The following is an 18,224-nucleotide window of genomic DNA, read 5'->3' on the forward strand; positions in this document are numbered from 1 at the left end:
ATTAAATTTGCAGACAACACCAAAACAGCAGAAATAGCCAACACTCCAGAAGATAGGCTTAAGTTAAAGAAGGATCTTGACAGACTTGAACATTGGGCACTATCTAACAAAATGAATTTCAATGATGAAAAAAATAAGGTTCTACATTTAGGTAAGAAAATCCAAATGCACAGGTATACTATAGGTGGTATCTTGCTCAATAGTAGCAACTATGAGAGGGATCTTGGAGTCCTAGTGGACAGTCACTTAAATATGAGCCAGCAGTGTGCTTCAGCTGCCAAAAAAGCCAACACAGGCTGCATTAACAGAGGGATAGAATCAAGATCACGTGAAGTGTTAATACCACTTTACAAAGCCTTGGTAAGCCCACATTTGGAATACTGTATCCAGTTTACAATGTAAAAAAGATACTGGGACTCAGTATAGAGAACAGCAACAAAGCTGATTAGGGGACTGGAGGCTAAAACATATAAGGAATGGTTATTGGAATTGGGTTTATCTAGTTCAGGGGTGTCAAACTGCTGGCTTGCGGGCTGGATGCATCATAGCGAAACTGCGCCCACCCCATTGCTGGCAAAGGCAAAAAAGTCAGGATATATCGTGACACGTCACGTGATGTTGCGAGTTTGACATCCTTGGTCTACTTTAATGAAGGGAAGGACAAGTGTTCCAATATTTCATGGGTTGCCACATAGAAGAGGGAATCAAACTATTTTCCAAAGCACCTGAAGGCAGGACAAGAAGCAATGGACGAAAACTAATCAAAGAGAGAAACAACCAAGAATTAGGGAGAAATTTCCTGACAGAATAATTAATCAGTGGAACAACCAGCCTCCAGAAGCTGTGAATGCTCCAACACTGGAAATTTGTAAGAAGAGACTGGTCAGCCATTTGTCTGAAATGGTAGGGTTTCCTGCCTGAGCAGGGGGTTGGACTGGATGACCTCCAAGCTCCTTTCCATCATCATCATCATCATCATCATCATCATCATCATCATCATATGCTCATACAAAATCTCTGCACTCTCAAGACATCTGTGTGTGTGTGTGTGTGTGTGTGTGTTAGTGTGTCAGTCTCTCCATTCATCCACATAAATTGATTCCTGAGTCTACAGGAAATTCATTATAGAAAAAGAATATGGGGGGAGGAGTTCTTTTGATATCAATATTCCCATCCCTCAAAATGGCACTACTCCATTTTTTCCAGACATCTTCAATTGACTAGACTAAATCAACCTGAAACAATCAGACAATCTTGATTTTAATGCTATATACCAGGAGTCCCCAACCTATGGGCCGCAGCCTACTACTGGGTGGCAACCTCTTGGCCAGTGGGCAATGAACATGGCTGGCTGGTGTGTGCATATGTGCACGTGCACTCCCCCCACTCGCACCTGTGGCCCCATTTGCATATGCGTGCAGGCACAAATGGGGCCGCTAGCATCAGGCAAGTGTGTGCGGCCCGTTTGCACATGTGCGAAAGGGGTCGCTAGCTGCCATCAGGAGGTGCATGGCCATTCGTGCATGCACATGGGACTAGGGCATGCCGTATGTGCAAACGTGGCCGCTAGTGCCACACCAGTGCACGTGGCCCCATTTGCGTGTGCCCATGTGCACACACCAATTTGGAAGTTGCTTTCTTCCCTCTGGGCTGCAAGCCCAGAAAGGTTGGAGACATCTGCTATATACAATGTATTGTAATTCCACATTGAGCCATGGTGGCGGAGGGGTTAGAATGCAGTATTGCAGGCTAACTCTGCTCACTGCCAGGAGTTTGATTCTGAATGGCTCAAGGTTGACTCAGACTTCCAATCTTCCAAGGTCTGTAAAATGAAGACCCAGATTGTTGGGGCCAAAATGCTGGCTCTGTAAATTGCTTAGAGAGGGGTGTAAAGCTTTCCAAAATACAGTATCTGGTTGGTCATCCAGTGTTTTCAAATGATAAATTTGAATTTGATTTCTTCTACATAGAAATCATTATCTGTATTGTCAAGATTATACATCTATTTGGGACTTTCCTTGCACCCCTTATCTAGTGCATTTGTAGTGCAATAAAATTGAATACTTTTCACCTTTTGCCAGCCTTTTCATTAAAAGACAATTTTGAGGACTGGATTATTATTATTATTATTATTATTATTATTATTATTATTATTATTATTATTATTATTATTATTAGGATTTATATACCGCCCCTCTCCCGAAGGACTCGGGGCGTTGTACAGGGCAATTAAAACACTATATACAACACATAATATACAAAAATTAAAATAAATTAAACCAAGTAGCTGATTACTTTATTACTTTCTTATTTCAAGTATGCAGTCTGTCATCAAGCTACACACTTTGTAAATTGATTTAATGTGACATAAACTTTATTTAACATTCAGCTTTGTTGAATAAATTTCCCCAAATGGAATTATTTCTTCTGTCCTTTTATGGAGCAATTTCTGCTATCAACACAACATATTAAAAATTGAGTAGTACCACAGACAAAGCCAGTATTCTCTGATATGTTGTTTCTGAGCTAGTTGGTGAAACTGCTTGATTAATCCAATGGTGTATTTTTTTCTCTCAACCAGAGTTTCCAGAGAAGTTTTCCAACAATGTGCCAGTTATTCCCAGAGCCAGATATTCCTAATTCAGAACCAGTTGTTTAAGAATTACTTCAGCAAAGAGACTATCAAGACTATATAAAATAATGAAAGGGTTAATTGGACCATGTTCATGTATATTAAAATATGAAGTTTGAGTAGATATAAAAGAAAAGGAAAGCTTGTCTTTGCTTGCTGGCATAAGCAGAACAGCTACTCTGCTGTTCGCTCTGAAAACCTCCAAAGCCCAGGGGACATATATTGTTAGAGGAGTGTTTATTTTATTCCAAATTCCTGAACAGTTTATTATTTCTTTGACTGTATGTCTAACCTCATGTTCCAACATAACTGCATATTTAACATTCAGATCTACCCTTTGTACTTGGGAGAGAAACATCTTGAATTGTTGTATTTGGGTACTATGGAGCATTCATAGCAAATGGGTTATAAGTTTGTATATGCCTCAACAAATATATAAGTGGAATTTTGTGGCACTGAAAGACAAAGGAAATTTTGAATATGACTGAAACACTGCATATAGGAAGGCAGTAACGTTTTTTTCTTTTTCCAGTTCTTCTGTATAGTAATAGTGCAGATCATAATTTTTAATGAAAACTGGAAAGATTGTATCTATTGCAGGAAGTTTACATAGCTGATAATAGTGAATAGCCAAGATTTATCAAACAAGATAGATATTGGCATCTTCTAATGCTACCTAATGGACTCTTTTCTTCTTTAGGTAAAGGTAAATGTTCCCCCGCACATGCGTGCTAGTCGTTTCCAACTCTAGGGGCTGGTGCTCATCTCTGTTTCCTAACCCACTGAGCCACCGCATCGACGCTGAGCTTGTCAATCAGAAGGTCGGCAGTTTGGCGGGTCGAATCCCGAGTGCCACATAGCAGAGTGAGCGCCTGTTACTCGTCCCAGCTTCTGCCAACCTAGCAGTTCGAAAGCACGAAAAAATTGCAAGTAGAAAAATAGGGACCACTACAGTGGGAAGGTAACAGCGTTCCATGCGCCTTTGGCATCTAGTCATGCCGGCCACATGACCACAGAGACGCCCTCGGACAAGCGTTGGCTCTTCGGCTTTGAAACGGAGATGAGCACCGGCCCCTAGAGTTGGAAACGACTAGCATGCATGTGCGGGGGAACCTTTACCTTTTCTTCTTTAGAACCTTCCAATCTTAGAATCACTTCATTATAATGAGACCATTTAACCTAATACTCTGATCATTGTTAGGATCCATAATAAATCATCCAAAGCAAATGTCTACTCTTGCTTAAAGAAACCCACCACTTCCTATTGAAGTGATCTCACTTTAACTTTACACCAGAATATGCCTTCAGGTACCTTAAAACCATTAATTTTTGTCCTGCAATCTGGGATTCCTTCTTCCCTTCCTCCAGTTTCAGCCTTTGTTTACATCTGTTTAAAAAAAAAGCTTACTACATATTAATGTGAGTGTGATTATAACTCTTTATATAGAATTCTAAATCATAGGTGGAATCCACGTGAAGCAGGCTTATATCTAAAATGTGCCTTTCCAGCAAGTGAATAGTAAGTCTAGAAGTCACCCTGAGATTTTCTAAAGGACTATTTAATCAAGGGACCCTGAAATTCAAAGATTTTTACAACTGGGCTATTGGTGTTGCTTTATAATGTTATTGATTTGTTCCAATTATACACTAGAGCCTGAAACCCTATTTTAAAAGTATCCCAATTTATATACCAGAAGACAAAATAACACTAAAGATGTCGTCCTTTAGCTGAAATGCTGGAGCTACTCTTTATGGGGAGGGAAAGGAAAAGTAGAAATGCAAAATATTTCAGTGATCTGAGTTCTGCCTTTTTCTTTTTTGGTAGTTTCCCAACCTACATGGGATGCCTAACATAGAATGGGCCAGGAACCTCTAGTATACCTCCCAGTTCAAGACAGGAGTCTCACACCATCCGAATCAAATGATTATTCAGTCTATTTTTGAAAACCTCCAGTGATGGAGCATCTACAACTCCAGGGGGCAACCTATTCCACTGTTTTGTCAGAAAATTTCTCCTTGCTTCTAGGTTGGATCTCTTTAACAAGCTTCCCCCATTACTTCTTGTCCTGCCCTCTGTGCTTTGGAGAATAAGTCAATCTCCTCTTCACTGTGACAGCCCCTCAAATACCGGAATACAGCTATCGTGTCACCCCTAATCCTTCTCATTGTTAGGCTAGTCATATCTAGCTCTTTCAACTGTTCACCAGATGATTTAGCCTTCAGACCTCTTCCCTGCACACTTTCATGTATACCATTTCCCCCTGAAAATCAGACCTTGGGGTGGTAGTTTTTTGTTTGTTTGTCTCCAAAAGAGGCACCAGGAGGGGTGTCTTTTCCATGGTCTTACCTTGCGGCAGAAGCACCAACAGTCCAGCCCAGCCGGCCGACTTCTTCTGTGGCCTCTCAGTGCAACTCGCGTGCATCAACCCCAGCCTCTATTTTGCCATCAGAGGCCTTCAGGAAGTGCCTCTGCAGCCGAGAATGGAGCTCCGGATTGACAAGTGCGGCGCCCCCCAGCCTGCATTTTGCTGTCAGAGGTATTCCAGAAAGGCTCTGCAGCTGAGAACTGAGCTACAGATTCAATCAAATACAGGAAAGGGAAGAAAGGAATGAAACAATACAAATATAACGGGATACAAATACAAATGGAAAAATTCATGTCCCATTAGTCACAAATTTATGAAATGCATTATACAATATGATCTAAAATAGTATCCACCTCTCCACATCATTAAAAATACTATTCTTTTTTACCATGTGCTATCATTGATTTCTCATTTCAGTGCCTCTGAAAATCATCTATACATGAAAGACCAGAATGTTGCAATGAAAAAGTTACTTGTGTTTCTCTTCCCATAATAGGTATGTTGCATAGCCTGAAGTCTGTGGTATCATCAGAAGGCCTACGTGGCCTCCAGAGTCACATTGTTTCCAAACTTGTTTCCAAAAATTGTTTCCAAACTTGATAGCACAGGTGAAACTCGAAAAATTAGAATATCATGCAAAAGTTCATTTATTTCAGTAATACAACTTAAAAGGGGAAACTAATATATGAGATAGACTCATTACAGGCAAAGCAAGATAGTTCAAGCCGTGATTTGTCATAATTGTGATGATTATGGCGTACAGCTCATGAAAACCCCAAATCCACAATCTCAGAAAATTAGTATATTACATGCAATCAATAAAACAAGGAGTGTACATAGAACAATATCGGACCTCTGAAAAGTATAAGCATGCATATGTACTCAGTACTTGGTTTGGGCCCCTTTTGCAGCAATTACTGCCTCAATGCAGCATGGCATGGAAGCTGTCAGCCTGTGGCACTGCTGAGGTGTTATGGAAGACCAGGATGCTTCAATAACGGCCTTCAGCTCTTCTGCATTGTTTGGTCTCATGTCTCTCATCTTTCTCTTGGCAATGCCCCATAGATTCTCTATGGGGTTCAGGTCAGGCGAGTTTGCTGGCCAATCAAGCACAGTAATCCCATGGTCATTGAACCAGGTTTTAGTGCTTTTGGCAGTGTGGGCAGGTGCCAAGTCCTGCTGGAAAATGAAGTCAGCATCCCCATAAAGCTCGTCTGTGGAAGGAAGCATGAAGTGCTCCAAAATCTCCTGGTAGACAGCTGCGTTGACCCTGGACTTAATGAAGCACAGTGGACCAACACCAGCAGATGACATGGCTCCCCAAATCAACAGAGACTGTGGAAACTTCACACTGGACTTCAAGCATCTTGCAGTGTGTGCCTCTCCATTCTTCCTCCAGACTCTGGGTCCTTGGTTTCCAAATGAGATGCAAAAGTTGCTCTCATCAGAAAAGAAGACTTTGGACCACTGAGCAACAGACCAGGTCTGTTTTTCTTTAGCCCAGTTAAGATGCTTCTGACGTTGTTTGTTGTTCAGGAGTGGCTTGACAAGAGGAATACATTTGAAGCCCATGTCCAGGATCCGTCTGTGTGTGGTGGCTCTTGATGCACTGACTCCAGCCTGTCCACTCCTTGTGAAAGTCTCCGTCACTTTTGAATGGCCTTCTCCTGACAATCCTCTCCAGGCTGTGGTCATCCCTGCTGCTTGTGCACCTTTTTCTTCCACACTTTTCCCTTCCAACTTTCTATTAATATGCTTTGATACAGCACTTTGGGAACATCCAACTTCTTTTGCAATTATCTTTTGAGGCTTTCCCTCCTTATGGAGGGTGTCAATGATGGTTTTCTCCACAACTGTCAGGTCAGCAGTCTTCCCCATGAGTGTGATTCCTACTGAACCAGACTGAGAGACCATTTAAAGGCTCAGGAACCCTTTGCAGGTGTTATGGCTTAATTAGCTGATTAGAGTGGGACACTTTGAGCCTAGAATATTTCACCTTTTCACAATATTCTAATTTTCTGAGATTGTGGATTTGGGGTTTTCATGAGCTGTAAGCCATAATCATCACAATTATGACAAATCATGGCTTGAACTATCTTGCTTTGCATGTAATGAGACTATCTCATATATTAGTTTCCCCTTTTAAGTTGCATTACTGAAATAAATGAACTTTTGCACGATATTCTAATTTTTCGACTTTCACCTGTATTACATTTCATTTTAATATAAATTGTAAATGAAATGAAATTGGTCTTCAATTTCCCTACCCCATTTCTTTTCAGATTATGGTGCTAGCATAGCTTTCAAAGTACAAATAGTCGTTATGCATCTCCAAGGTATGACATGGAACAACAATGAGCCCTAATTAATAAGCATACTGGCACTAGTGAGTTGAAGTAAGCATGTCTAGTTATTCAGCAATATTAGGAACTATAAGAGTAATGTTAAGTTCTCTTTGTTAAAAAAAGAATTGTAGAGGATCTGCTCAGGGCTGAAAAACATAAGGACTGAATTAAATTAAATGTTTCCCTATGACATGGGTCGGCAATCCGCGGCTCTGGAGCCACATGCAGCTTTCAGCCTTCTCCTGCGGCTCCCAGCCATTTGCAGAGACAGAGAGAGGAATTTGCGCTTCCCTCTCTCTCTCTGTGGTGTGTGTGTGTGTTTGTGTGTAACTCATGCTGTTCTCCGAGAAGCTGACAAACTTATTGGGTGGGGCTCCTGCCTTTTCTGCATCTCCACAAGAAGCAAGAAACAGCAAAAATTAGGGCAGGAGAGCCAGCCCAATAAGAATGTGTGTCAGCTTCTCCAGAACAGCATGAAGCCAGCTTGCCAGGTGAGCAGAACAGAGAGGGGGAGGAGAGAGGGAGCGAAAAAGGGACACACACACACACACACACAGAGAGCGAGAAAGCGAGCTCATGCACAGCAGCCTCTATTTCTTTTTAATTAAACTCTTCAGTCACGTTCCCTCCCCTTGCGTGTGCGCACGGATGCAAGTTTTGCGGCTCCCAGTGTTTTTTTCCCTCTGGGAAATGGGTCCATGTGGCTCTTTGAGTATTTAAGGTTGCCGACCCCTGCCCTATGATATTAATTTTATTATTAAGCACAACTGGCAAATAAAGTATACCAAGGCAAAACAATTTTTGTTATCAAAGTTCTGTACATCCTTTCTGTGTAATTCCTTTTTATTGAGCTCAAACATTACCATAATGTATTCAAAATCTCTATATACATATATTTGATTCATTTCATATTTTCCCATATCTTGCTATGTTAATACTGTTAAGCAAGGATTATTTAATCTAAACAGTTAAAATTACTTAACTTGAGAAAACATTTATTGTTATTATACAGAACAGGGTATATACAGAATGTGCTTCCTATAAAATGTGTACTTCCCAAACTTAAAATGCTGTTTAATACAGATTTTGAATACAGATTTTAGATTTGATTATACAATATATTACATATATTAATTTATATACAGTGATAGCAGTGAGTGGCATCTTGTGTATACTATTTCTAAAAATTGCCTACCCCATTCAAATAGGGAAATAATAATCCTATGTATGTTTACTCAAAAGTCCTACTGAATTCATTGGCATTTATTCTAGATAGGTGCAAATAAAATTGTCATCTAAATTATTATTTCTTTAGTATTTCCATAATCTTTGATATTACCACCTGACCAAAGCATTCTGATTGTTGTTAAGGAGCAAATATTGCAATAGTAATTTTAATGGCCTTCACATAAACTGTATAAAACATATACTCTTTTCATGGAAAGATATAAATTGTAAATAATATTAACAGTTGTGCATTAAAAGACTAGGCATAGAATAAACCAGAGGCAATTCTGAATTCATGTAGTCCACAGGTGCAAATATTGTTTAACTGACTAGAAACAGGAAGCACAGTGTAATCAAAGTTAATTTATACATAACAAGAAAATTGCCAAGGAAGTCAACCATAAAAAGGACGTTCAGAAGAAGAAGAAGAAAAAAAGCAAGCATTGGATTTCAACAGGCAGGTACAAAATCCAGATATTCTAGACTACAAATCCCATAAACTATGACTTTTGGGGCTTTATGTTTTAGTCTAAACAGCTTGTTATCCTTAGCAGTAACTAGACCATAATGTATGGCTGCACTCTCCAATTCCTTATGAAATAATTTAGAAAAAAATCACTAAACAGCTGTGGCATTCATTTGGCTGGGCGTGTGTATATCACCTGTGTATGTAATATTTATTTAATTTTTATCCCACCTATTACTTTATAAATAACTCTATAGTGGCAAACATACATAATACTCCTTCCTCCTATTTTCCCCACAACCATCCCATGAGCGAGTTAGGCTGAAAGACAGTGACTGGCCCAAGGTCACCCAGTTGGCTTTCAAGCCTAAGGTGAACTGTGCCTCCTATCTTCTAGGCCAGCAACTTAACCACTACACCTAATTGCTCTCTTAAAAAAAGAAAAAGTTATAGTACATGCTCTGATGCTCACACAACCCCAGATGGAGTTGTAGAATGCTGAGAAACTTGTGAAAGCTGATTCTAAAAACTGGGAAATTTGGAGAGGTGCAAGCACGTTATCAAAAAAACTGGCTTCAATGTTCATTGCTGGAGGGACGGAATTCTTCATAGGCAGATTATCTCTGTCTTGTTACTGCTTCAACTATTCTTTTTTATACTGAATATATTATCACAATAAAAATTCCACACAGTATTCAATATCCTTTTTATCTAAAATTTAATACTGGCTTTCAAGTGATTAATAAGCTAAACTGCTATTATGTTTCTTTAACAAAAGGAAATCAAAACTCAGAAATATTATAAACACACACATGTACACATACATACACACTGTTTTGTCTCCAAAATACAATTTAATCCACTCCTGTTGATATCCCCAAGAAATTTGTCTTGTCTTCTTCAGCATCTTTCTTCTGAAACCAGGCTTTTGTACTTTTCCCCTGAAGATAAGCATCAAGAAAGTAACAGATTCCAGGTATATCACTTGGAAAGTTGGGAGGAAGTTCTTGTCTTGAGCGAGGAGTAAACACAAAGCCAGGGTGATCCTTTATCAACCTGCAATGAGAATGAAAAGTATTATTGCATATTTCAGATATAACCTGTACCTCCCATCAGCATAGTTAGGAGACTGGAAGAGTTATTTATTTATTTATTTGATTTATATACCGCCCTTCTCCTGAAGGACTCAGGGCGGTATACAGGACAATAAAATAAGAATACATTAGTTAAATAATTTTAAAACCCAAATCCATCAGGCCAGGCCGGCTTGTTCGAATAGATAAGTTTTTAGATCACGCCGGAAGGAGCGAAGGTCGGGGGCCATCCGGAGTTCAGCTGGTAAGCGGTTCCAAAGGATTGGTGCACCCACCGAGAATGCTCTCCCCCTGGGGGGCCACCAGCCGACATTCTCTGACCGGTGGTACCCTGAGGAGGCCCTCTCTGTGGGAATGTACAGGACGGAGGGACGTTGACGCCGGCAGTAGGTGCTCCTGTAGGTAATCCGGACCCATGCCATGTAGGGCTTTGTATGTCATCACCAGCACCTTGAATTTCATTCAGAAGGCAACTGGAAGCCAGTGCAGCTCACGGAGCAGAGGTGTAATATGGGAGTATCGGGAGACCCCCAAAAGAACTCGTGCAGCTGCACTCTGTACCAGCCGAAGCTTCCGAGTGGTTCTCAAGGGCAGCCCCATGTAAAGAGCATTGCAGTAGTCTAGACGAGAGGTCACAAGTGCATGGGTGACTGTACGCAAGGCATCCAGGTCCAGATAGGGTCGCAACTGGCGCACCAGACGAACCTGGGCGAAGGCCCCTCTACTCACAGCTCCTATATCAGGAGTGTCAAGCTCAATTTCATTGAGGGCCGCATCAGCATTGCGGTTGCCCTCAGGGGGCTGGGTGGGTGTGGCCAGGGTGGGTGTGGCCTACTGGGTGGGCGTGGCTAGAGTGCGTATGGCCTACTGGGTGGGCATGGCCAGCTCTACATCGTTCGCATCAAGGGTGCCTATGGGGGCCTGGGCAGGAGTGGGACAGATCTGAGGGTCTCTGGCAGAAGGAGGGTCTCTGGGCCAGGGCCAAGGCAGTGGGGTCCGTTCCCTCACTGTTTCCAGGATGGCTTCACGGGCCACATGAAACCACTTCGTGGGCCGAATCTGGCCCCCGGGCCTTGTGTTTGACATGTCTGTCCTATATGATCTTCTAAGGAGAGCTGTGAATCTAAGAGGACACCCAGATTGCGAGCTTTATCTATGGGGGGTAATAACTCGCCCCCAATATTAAGAGATGGAATAATCTGAATTTCCTGACATGCCGGTATGTACAGCCATTCAGTCTTGTCCGGGTTGAGATGAAGCCTGTTCCTCCCCATCCAGACCCGGACCGCTTCCAGGCAACGGGACATCACGTCGAGGGCATCACTGGTGTGGTTTGGGGTCGAGATGAAAAGTTGGGTGTCATCAGCATACTGATGATATCCCACTCCAAAACCACGGATGATCTCACCTAGCGGCTTCATATAGATGTTAAACAGGAGAGGTGAGAGGACTGACCCCTGAGGAACTCCATAAATGAGAGGTCTCGGGGTCGATCTCTGCCCACCCGCCAACACCCACTGTGAACGTTCCAGAAGGTAGGAGGAGAACCACTGAAGAACAGTGCCTCCCACTCCCAATCTCCTGAGACGCCGCAGTAAGATACCATGGTTGATGGTATCAAAAGCCGCAGAGAGGTCTAATAGGACCAGGACAGAGGAATAACCCCTGTCCTGAGCTCGCCAGAGATCATTCATCAGAGCGACCAATGCCGTCTCCGTGCTGTGTCCGGGCCTGAAACCCAGTTGGTACGGGTCTAGATAATCAGTATCTTCAAGGAACAGAGGAAGCTGATGCGCCACTACGCTCTCAACAACCTTCGCAAGAAAGCGAAGGTTGGAGACCGGGCGAAAGTTGTTTAAAACAGCTGGGTCCAGGGAAGGCTTTTTGAGGAGGGGTCTCACCACCGCTTCTTTCAAGGCTGCGGGGAAACTGCCCTCTTTCAATGAAGCAGTTATCACTGCATGGATCCAGCCTCGCGTCCCAACCCGAGCCGCATAAACCAGCCAGGAGGGGCACGGGTCCAATAAGGATGTAGTGGAGCTCAGCTTCCTCATGATCTTGTCTACCTCGTCCAGAGTCACAGGATCGAACTCTTCCCAGATAACATCAACAAGACTGTCCATGTTCTCATCGTCAGATTCTGCCCAGTCGGAATCCAGACTGGTCCGGATCCGAGCAATTTTGTCCAGCAGATGTTGGCTAAATTCCTCGGCACGACCCTGTAAGGGATCCTCCTTCACCTCTCGATTAAGAAGGGAGCGGGTCACCCTAAACAGGGCGGTCGGGCGATTATCTGTGGATGCGATAAGGGTAGCAAAGTAATTAGACCTTGCCCTCCTCAGCGCCGCGAGATAAGACCTCGTAAAGGACCTTAGTCGCGATCGGTCGGATTCGGATCGGCTGGATCTCCAACAGCTCTCTAGGCCCCGTCTCCGACGTTTCATCTCCCGGAGCTCCGTAGAAAACCATGGAGCCCACTGGGATCTGCATCGGGTCAGGGGCCGCATGGGTACAACTCGGTCGAGTGCTTCTGTGGCTGCCTTTTCCCAGGCTTCCACCATGGCATCGGCCGAGCTATGAGCAAAGGAGGCAGGTGGGGGCCCAAGCGCTGTTTGGAACCGCCCAGGGTCCATTAGCCGTCTGGGGCGGTACCATTTCGTTGGTTCAGTAACCCCACGACGGGGAGTGGCAAAGCGGAAGGTCAGCCGCAGGAGATGATGATCTGTCCATGACAGGGGTGTAACAATTGGGGAACCCCCACCCAGATCATCTAACCACTGTCTAGATAGGAAAATCAAATCGAGCATGTGACCTCCTACATGAGTCGGGCCCACACAAGGTAACATAGTAAGAATTCAAAAAAATGCCACTGGAAGGTTTCAGATCATTGTTACAGGGGTAAGGAACAAGCAGCAAAAGCGAGTATTGGACATGGTAAGATACTATACCTGTAGGTAGTGGGGCTGACATTTATTTTCCTAGGGATACTGCAAGACTCAAACTTGTTGGCAAGTGTTACATTGTTTCCAAATAGACAGTAACGTGGCATTTTCACACCAACAACACCAGCAAAAACAGAGCCAGAATGTAGTCCTATACGCATCTTTTATAAGAGAGAAAGAAGAAAGAAATGTTAAAAATCATTACCACATTCAGCAAAAATGATAACATTATTGAGTTCTACATATTTCTATATGTCAGGATGAACTGTGAGGTCAGTTTGGAAGCTGTATTCAGTTAAGTTCCAATGCTTAAATTTTAGAGGCTTCTAATGAATATGAAACACTGAGATAATTCAAATCTATTGTATATAGAAAGATTCAACCACAGCCTATAATGAAAAAACATCAAAATCCTTAAAGTCTCAAACATGTATGTTATCACTGTTGCATGTGATAATATAATAATATAGTAAGCATTATATACAAAATAGTCTAACAGCAAGCACCATATGTCAAACCCAATTTTGCAAAAAAAAAAAAAAAGTTTTCCTGCTTCTCATAGTCATCTTCTACTCAAACGTGCCCAATTTTACAAGCTTGGGAGATTTTAAAAAAGCAGGACAACAAATTATCTGATTCATCTGTCCTGCTATTGACCTGTGAAAACCTCAAGTTAATATGAAATACAACTCACAACAAATAGACTAATGCATCATTAATATGAAATATTACTTGCATATTAAATTAAAACGTGTATGAAAAAAGCATACAAAGTAATATTACATGGGACAGTAATAACAGAAGAGATTTCCTGAAAGCAGATAATCCATTGCAATAACATGACCCATTCCTTCCATTGACAAAAAAGTGGCTAAATATCATAACATTAACATACACGAGTGGAAAAAAGGATGGGAAGTTTGAACTCTGGATTTGTTATACATAAACTAGGGTGATAATTTTATTTGTATTAATGGAATTGCTTTAATATCAAACTAAAAACTTGTTAAGAATTATGTATAGAAGTACAACTGTGAGTCTTCAAGTGCAAGTATCACTTTGGGAAAAGCCTGAAACTACAGAGAAAATAACTGAAGTCATGTTCAAATAGCTTGCTAACCTTGATGGATTCTCCATGTGGTGACATCACTTCATTGGACAGAACCATCATTTTAAGTGCCATTAGTGCAATCTGAATTGCATGGGTCTCATTTTCTTTATGTAAGCCTCCGGCTACACAATATGCATCCCCAATAGTTTCTACCTAAACATTAAAATGAACAATTTATAAAATGAGAAAATTAAAAAAGGAAATTCAAAACAGAGTTTGAAATGCTTTTGTCAACCATATTTTTTCCTAAACCACCCACTATTTCATTCTTTTAGTCAAAGTAAATAGTTCTGTTATGCAATCTATCAACTGCTAAAAATTTTGCATATCAAAGTCTGATTCATTTTTGGTAATTCTTCTTTATAATAACAATGTTCTATCAAAGTATTTATCCTGAATTCTACTTCGAGGCACTATCAGCAATACTAAAGCACTTTCTCATAAATAGTGTTATTGAGATCAATATATTAATTTCAAGGTAAATGTAGTAGAGATTGCAGTCTAACGCATATAATTTCCCATTTTACAGCTAAAGAATCAATTTCTAAGTTACATTATGCTTCCTAATTGATTATACCTACAGTGTAGCTGCAAATAAACATGCTCCATTATATATGTTTTAAACCTGTTATAATTTTGAATCAAAAGAGTTCTTCAAATCCCATTCACTTTTGCAATCATTTCTCTTGGAAAAACTATTCTTTACCTTGTAGATATCCAGTTCTCCACACTGATAATCAAAGCGAGTATAGAGCTCATTAAGCATGGTGATAACCTGCATGGGTGAACACTGAGAACAGATTGCAGTGAATCCTACGATGTCAGAAAAAAGCATTGTGACATTATTAAATTTCTTGGCCTGTACAACTTGTCCTTGCCATAGCTGCTGAGCAACCTCCTCAGGGAAAATAGAGCACAAAAGATCAACTGTCTTTTTTTTCTCTTCTTCAAGAGCTTGATGAGCTTGTTCAAGAGTTACTTTAAGCTTCCCTAATCTTTTCTTCAATCCATCTTGAGCTCTGGCTTGTTCACCTATTAAAACAACATCCCTAAGTGCATTATGAATTGGAATATCTGAAAGATATAAGCCACGTCCTGTGAAATCTTCCAGTCTATCCACACAAGGAGATCCCAAGAACAAAATGGCATTAGATTCAATAATGTAAATCATTTGTCCTTTAAGATCCATAACCTAAGCCAAGAGAGAAAAAGGAAGCAATGAGAGAATTCTGAAGCTACTTAACATATACAAAGATAACAAAAAATCAACTTATTTACTCTGTGGTATCTATCCACATTCCAGGCAAACTGATCTGGATTACTTTTCCTCCATAAACAGTTTTGTATTTAATAGATTTTTACTTTCTGATGCCTATATTCTATGTTTTTTATCTTCTGATAGCTACTTTATCTTCTGATAAAGTTAGTCATAAATGTGTTTTCAAAGTATCTCTAGATTCTTGCAATTTTCATCAAGATGAACATCATCTATTACTCTGAAGAAATAACCAATGCTTTTCAAAAATGCATGCAAGAACATCTCCCACTTTTGGAAAATCTACTGTAATGAATGAAAATGAATATGCATAGAGGAAAGATACAGATTCAAATATTTAACATGTTTCTCTTCTCCATAAATTCACAGTGAAGAGAATTAAGTGAAAATTTAAAAAGATGGGGTAGATTATTTACACAAATCAACTGATAGGCTCAATTCATTCATTACGATAAACCATAATCTGATTTTTTTTAATGAACCATGCCACTGTAGGCTATGAACCATGGTTGGTGGCTTATTTATCTGAACAAAGATAATTAAGCAAACTGTAGCTCACCATAATGTATACAAATTCAATCATAGTCTCATAACTTAGTTAAAGAAAAACAGATATAATGAAGAAATGAAGAAAAAAGATACATCTAATTCTTACCCCAGTTGACTTTTTAAGAACTTTGTCTCCTCGTCTCACTCTTATATTAAACTGCATGTTCAGCATTGTCAAGATTCCACTAAATGTGCAATTTATTTTAGGAGCTAAAATTTCAAACCACTCATCAAACTGTGACTTTGCTTGAAATTCTCTTTTGTTTAATAGTCTCCTAATGCCATTGCCAACTTGCAATATAACCATGGCCTTGTCAAACATGCAATGGAAAGGAAAGGTTTTACAAAACATAGAAGTAGGAATGACAAGAGAAGATTGGGGTTTACAGGGTGATAATGATGGCTTTGTGCTTTTGACGTGCACAGAATATAATAAATAAGGTTGATCAATAAACTCGGAACTGTCTTTGCAGAAACTAGGTGGCATTACCATTACTTCCACCTCCATGTCATACAAAATGAGAGCTGCTGCCTTAATAATGCCAGACAGGATGAGTGTGGTTGGTTTTTGGGGGGAAAAATAATATACATTTAAAAAATTGGGATCTTTTTCCAAACACAAAATTGAGACTTCTTCAACTCTGCCCATTTTTCCAGCTTCATGGCAATGAGAGCTCTGCTTCAGAAGAGTACTGAAACTGTTCAAAAAGTCTTTCAGACTTCCCCCAACAACTCCAAGGATGTGTTCATCTTCTTCATAACATATTTTGAACAGCTCTTCACCAAGTGATTCTCTTATAACAGTGACTGGAATTCCTGCCAACATAAAACATTTTGATTACCAGTATTGTTCTAAATACAGTCTTTAAATTCCCCTATTCAATGTGCGTTTGATTTTCAATGTACATTCTTTCATTTCTTTATTTAACCGTGTTTTCTATTACTGAACACTTCAGATAAATAACTATTTTACTTCATCTTTAAGTTTTTCTCTTCTGACACCTTGTATGATTGAAGCAAAGTGTTATTTTTCTTCTTCTAGCTTTTTTTTTTGTAAAAATCTGGTGAGCATTTATTATTGGCTGTTGCAGAAGAAATGTAACCACCAACAAACTTTGGAATGTAATTGCTCTACTAAAAATTACTATTGGTACAAGTGGCAAATGTAAAATGGCTCACAGATGGATCTTTAACCCTTTTCTAAATTTAATCTGTTCATAGCCATTTGGCCTTCTGAAATGAGGACAGAGATGGAAATGACAAATAACTGAAATGAAAAATCTAAGGATAAGAAAAAAATAAACTGCTGCTTTTCTTCTACTAATCAAGGGAACAGATTCTACAGATTTGGAGTTTTGTGTTTGCAGCTTAACATTCAATTTGAATTTGAGATTATCTGAGATAACATTTAATTTGATGTTTTCCACAAAGAGACAACATCAGAGGAGAACTGCATTCTAATCTTTTATTCAGGGAACTATTTGTGTGCACATATGTGTGAATAACAAAAAAAGAAGAGGACATTTGGGGGAATGAGCTAAGGTTTATAATTTTTTTCCTGTTAGGGAACCAAAATGAGGTCCTATTGGTATGGCAGAAGAGAGGGCAAAACAACAGATGTTTTTTTCTTTCCTATTTTTCCTTCCCCCCCCCCCTCAAATTGTTTTCCTCATACTAGTAATAAAGAGAGTTAAATAAATCACCTCAACTTTAGTTGTGGAATAGTTGTTTCCCATTTTGTTTTGAAGCCATGAGTGGACAGTCAGAACTCACTGTTTTTATCAGTCTGATAAAAGCAAAGTTGCTATGTTTGATGGCAAACTCCATCCCTTTGGGTATGGATGCAACATCATAATGCACATTAAAAAGCGGCAAGGGTTTGCTGCAATACCACAATGGTGCTATCAAATCCTCTTCCCCATCACAATCACCCCAAGGCCTGGGATGCCCTGCTATAATCTTTTCCATATTTCAAATATTTTCTTTTTATAACATTTTATAACATTTCCTTGGAACTTGTTGGGGTCCAAGAATCAGGCTATCCATGCAGGTTGGAACATAAATGATTTATTGAAACCTATACACAAGAATATGGTCAACTAACAATCAGCAATAAATTGGCACTGGGTTACAGAATTCAAGGGAGGATTAGACTTGTACAGGTAGTCCTTGACGTACAATTATAATCAAGCCCAAAGTTTCTGTTGCTAAGCGAG

The 18,224-nt window shown here is 40.2% G+C and overlaps 1 protein-coding gene across 2 annotated transcripts in view; it reads right to left on the reverse strand.

Annotated features, from left to right (window-relative positions):
* Window positions 1-8,151: 8,151 nt before the first annotated feature.
* The window catches only part of GUCY1A1 (guanylate cyclase 1 soluble subunit alpha 1), a 37,143-nt gene continuing 27,070 nt past the window's right edge, over window positions 8,152-18,224 (reverse strand). For both annotated transcript variants that reach the window (XM_083366912.1, XM_083366913.1), the window contains 5 exons: window positions 16,115-16,824; window positions 14,890-15,375; window positions 14,193-14,336; window positions 13,079-13,233; window positions 8,152-10,092 (listed from right to left, as the gene is read on the reverse strand). In XM_083366912.1, coding sequence (XP_083223038.1) covers window positions 9,891-10,092; window positions 13,079-13,233; window positions 14,193-14,336; window positions 14,890-15,375; window positions 16,115-16,824 — 1,697 coding nt within the window. In that variant the 3' untranslated portion in view covers window positions 8,152-9,890. The remainder of the gene's footprint in view (window positions 10,093-13,078; window positions 13,234-14,192; window positions 14,337-14,889; window positions 15,376-16,114; window positions 16,825-18,224) is intronic.

This window comes from Vipera ursinii (assembly GCF_947247035.1).
Source record: "Vipera ursinii genome assembly, chromosome: 7".
NCBI lineage: Eukaryota > Metazoa > Chordata > Lepidosauria > Squamata > Viperidae > Vipera > Vipera ursinii.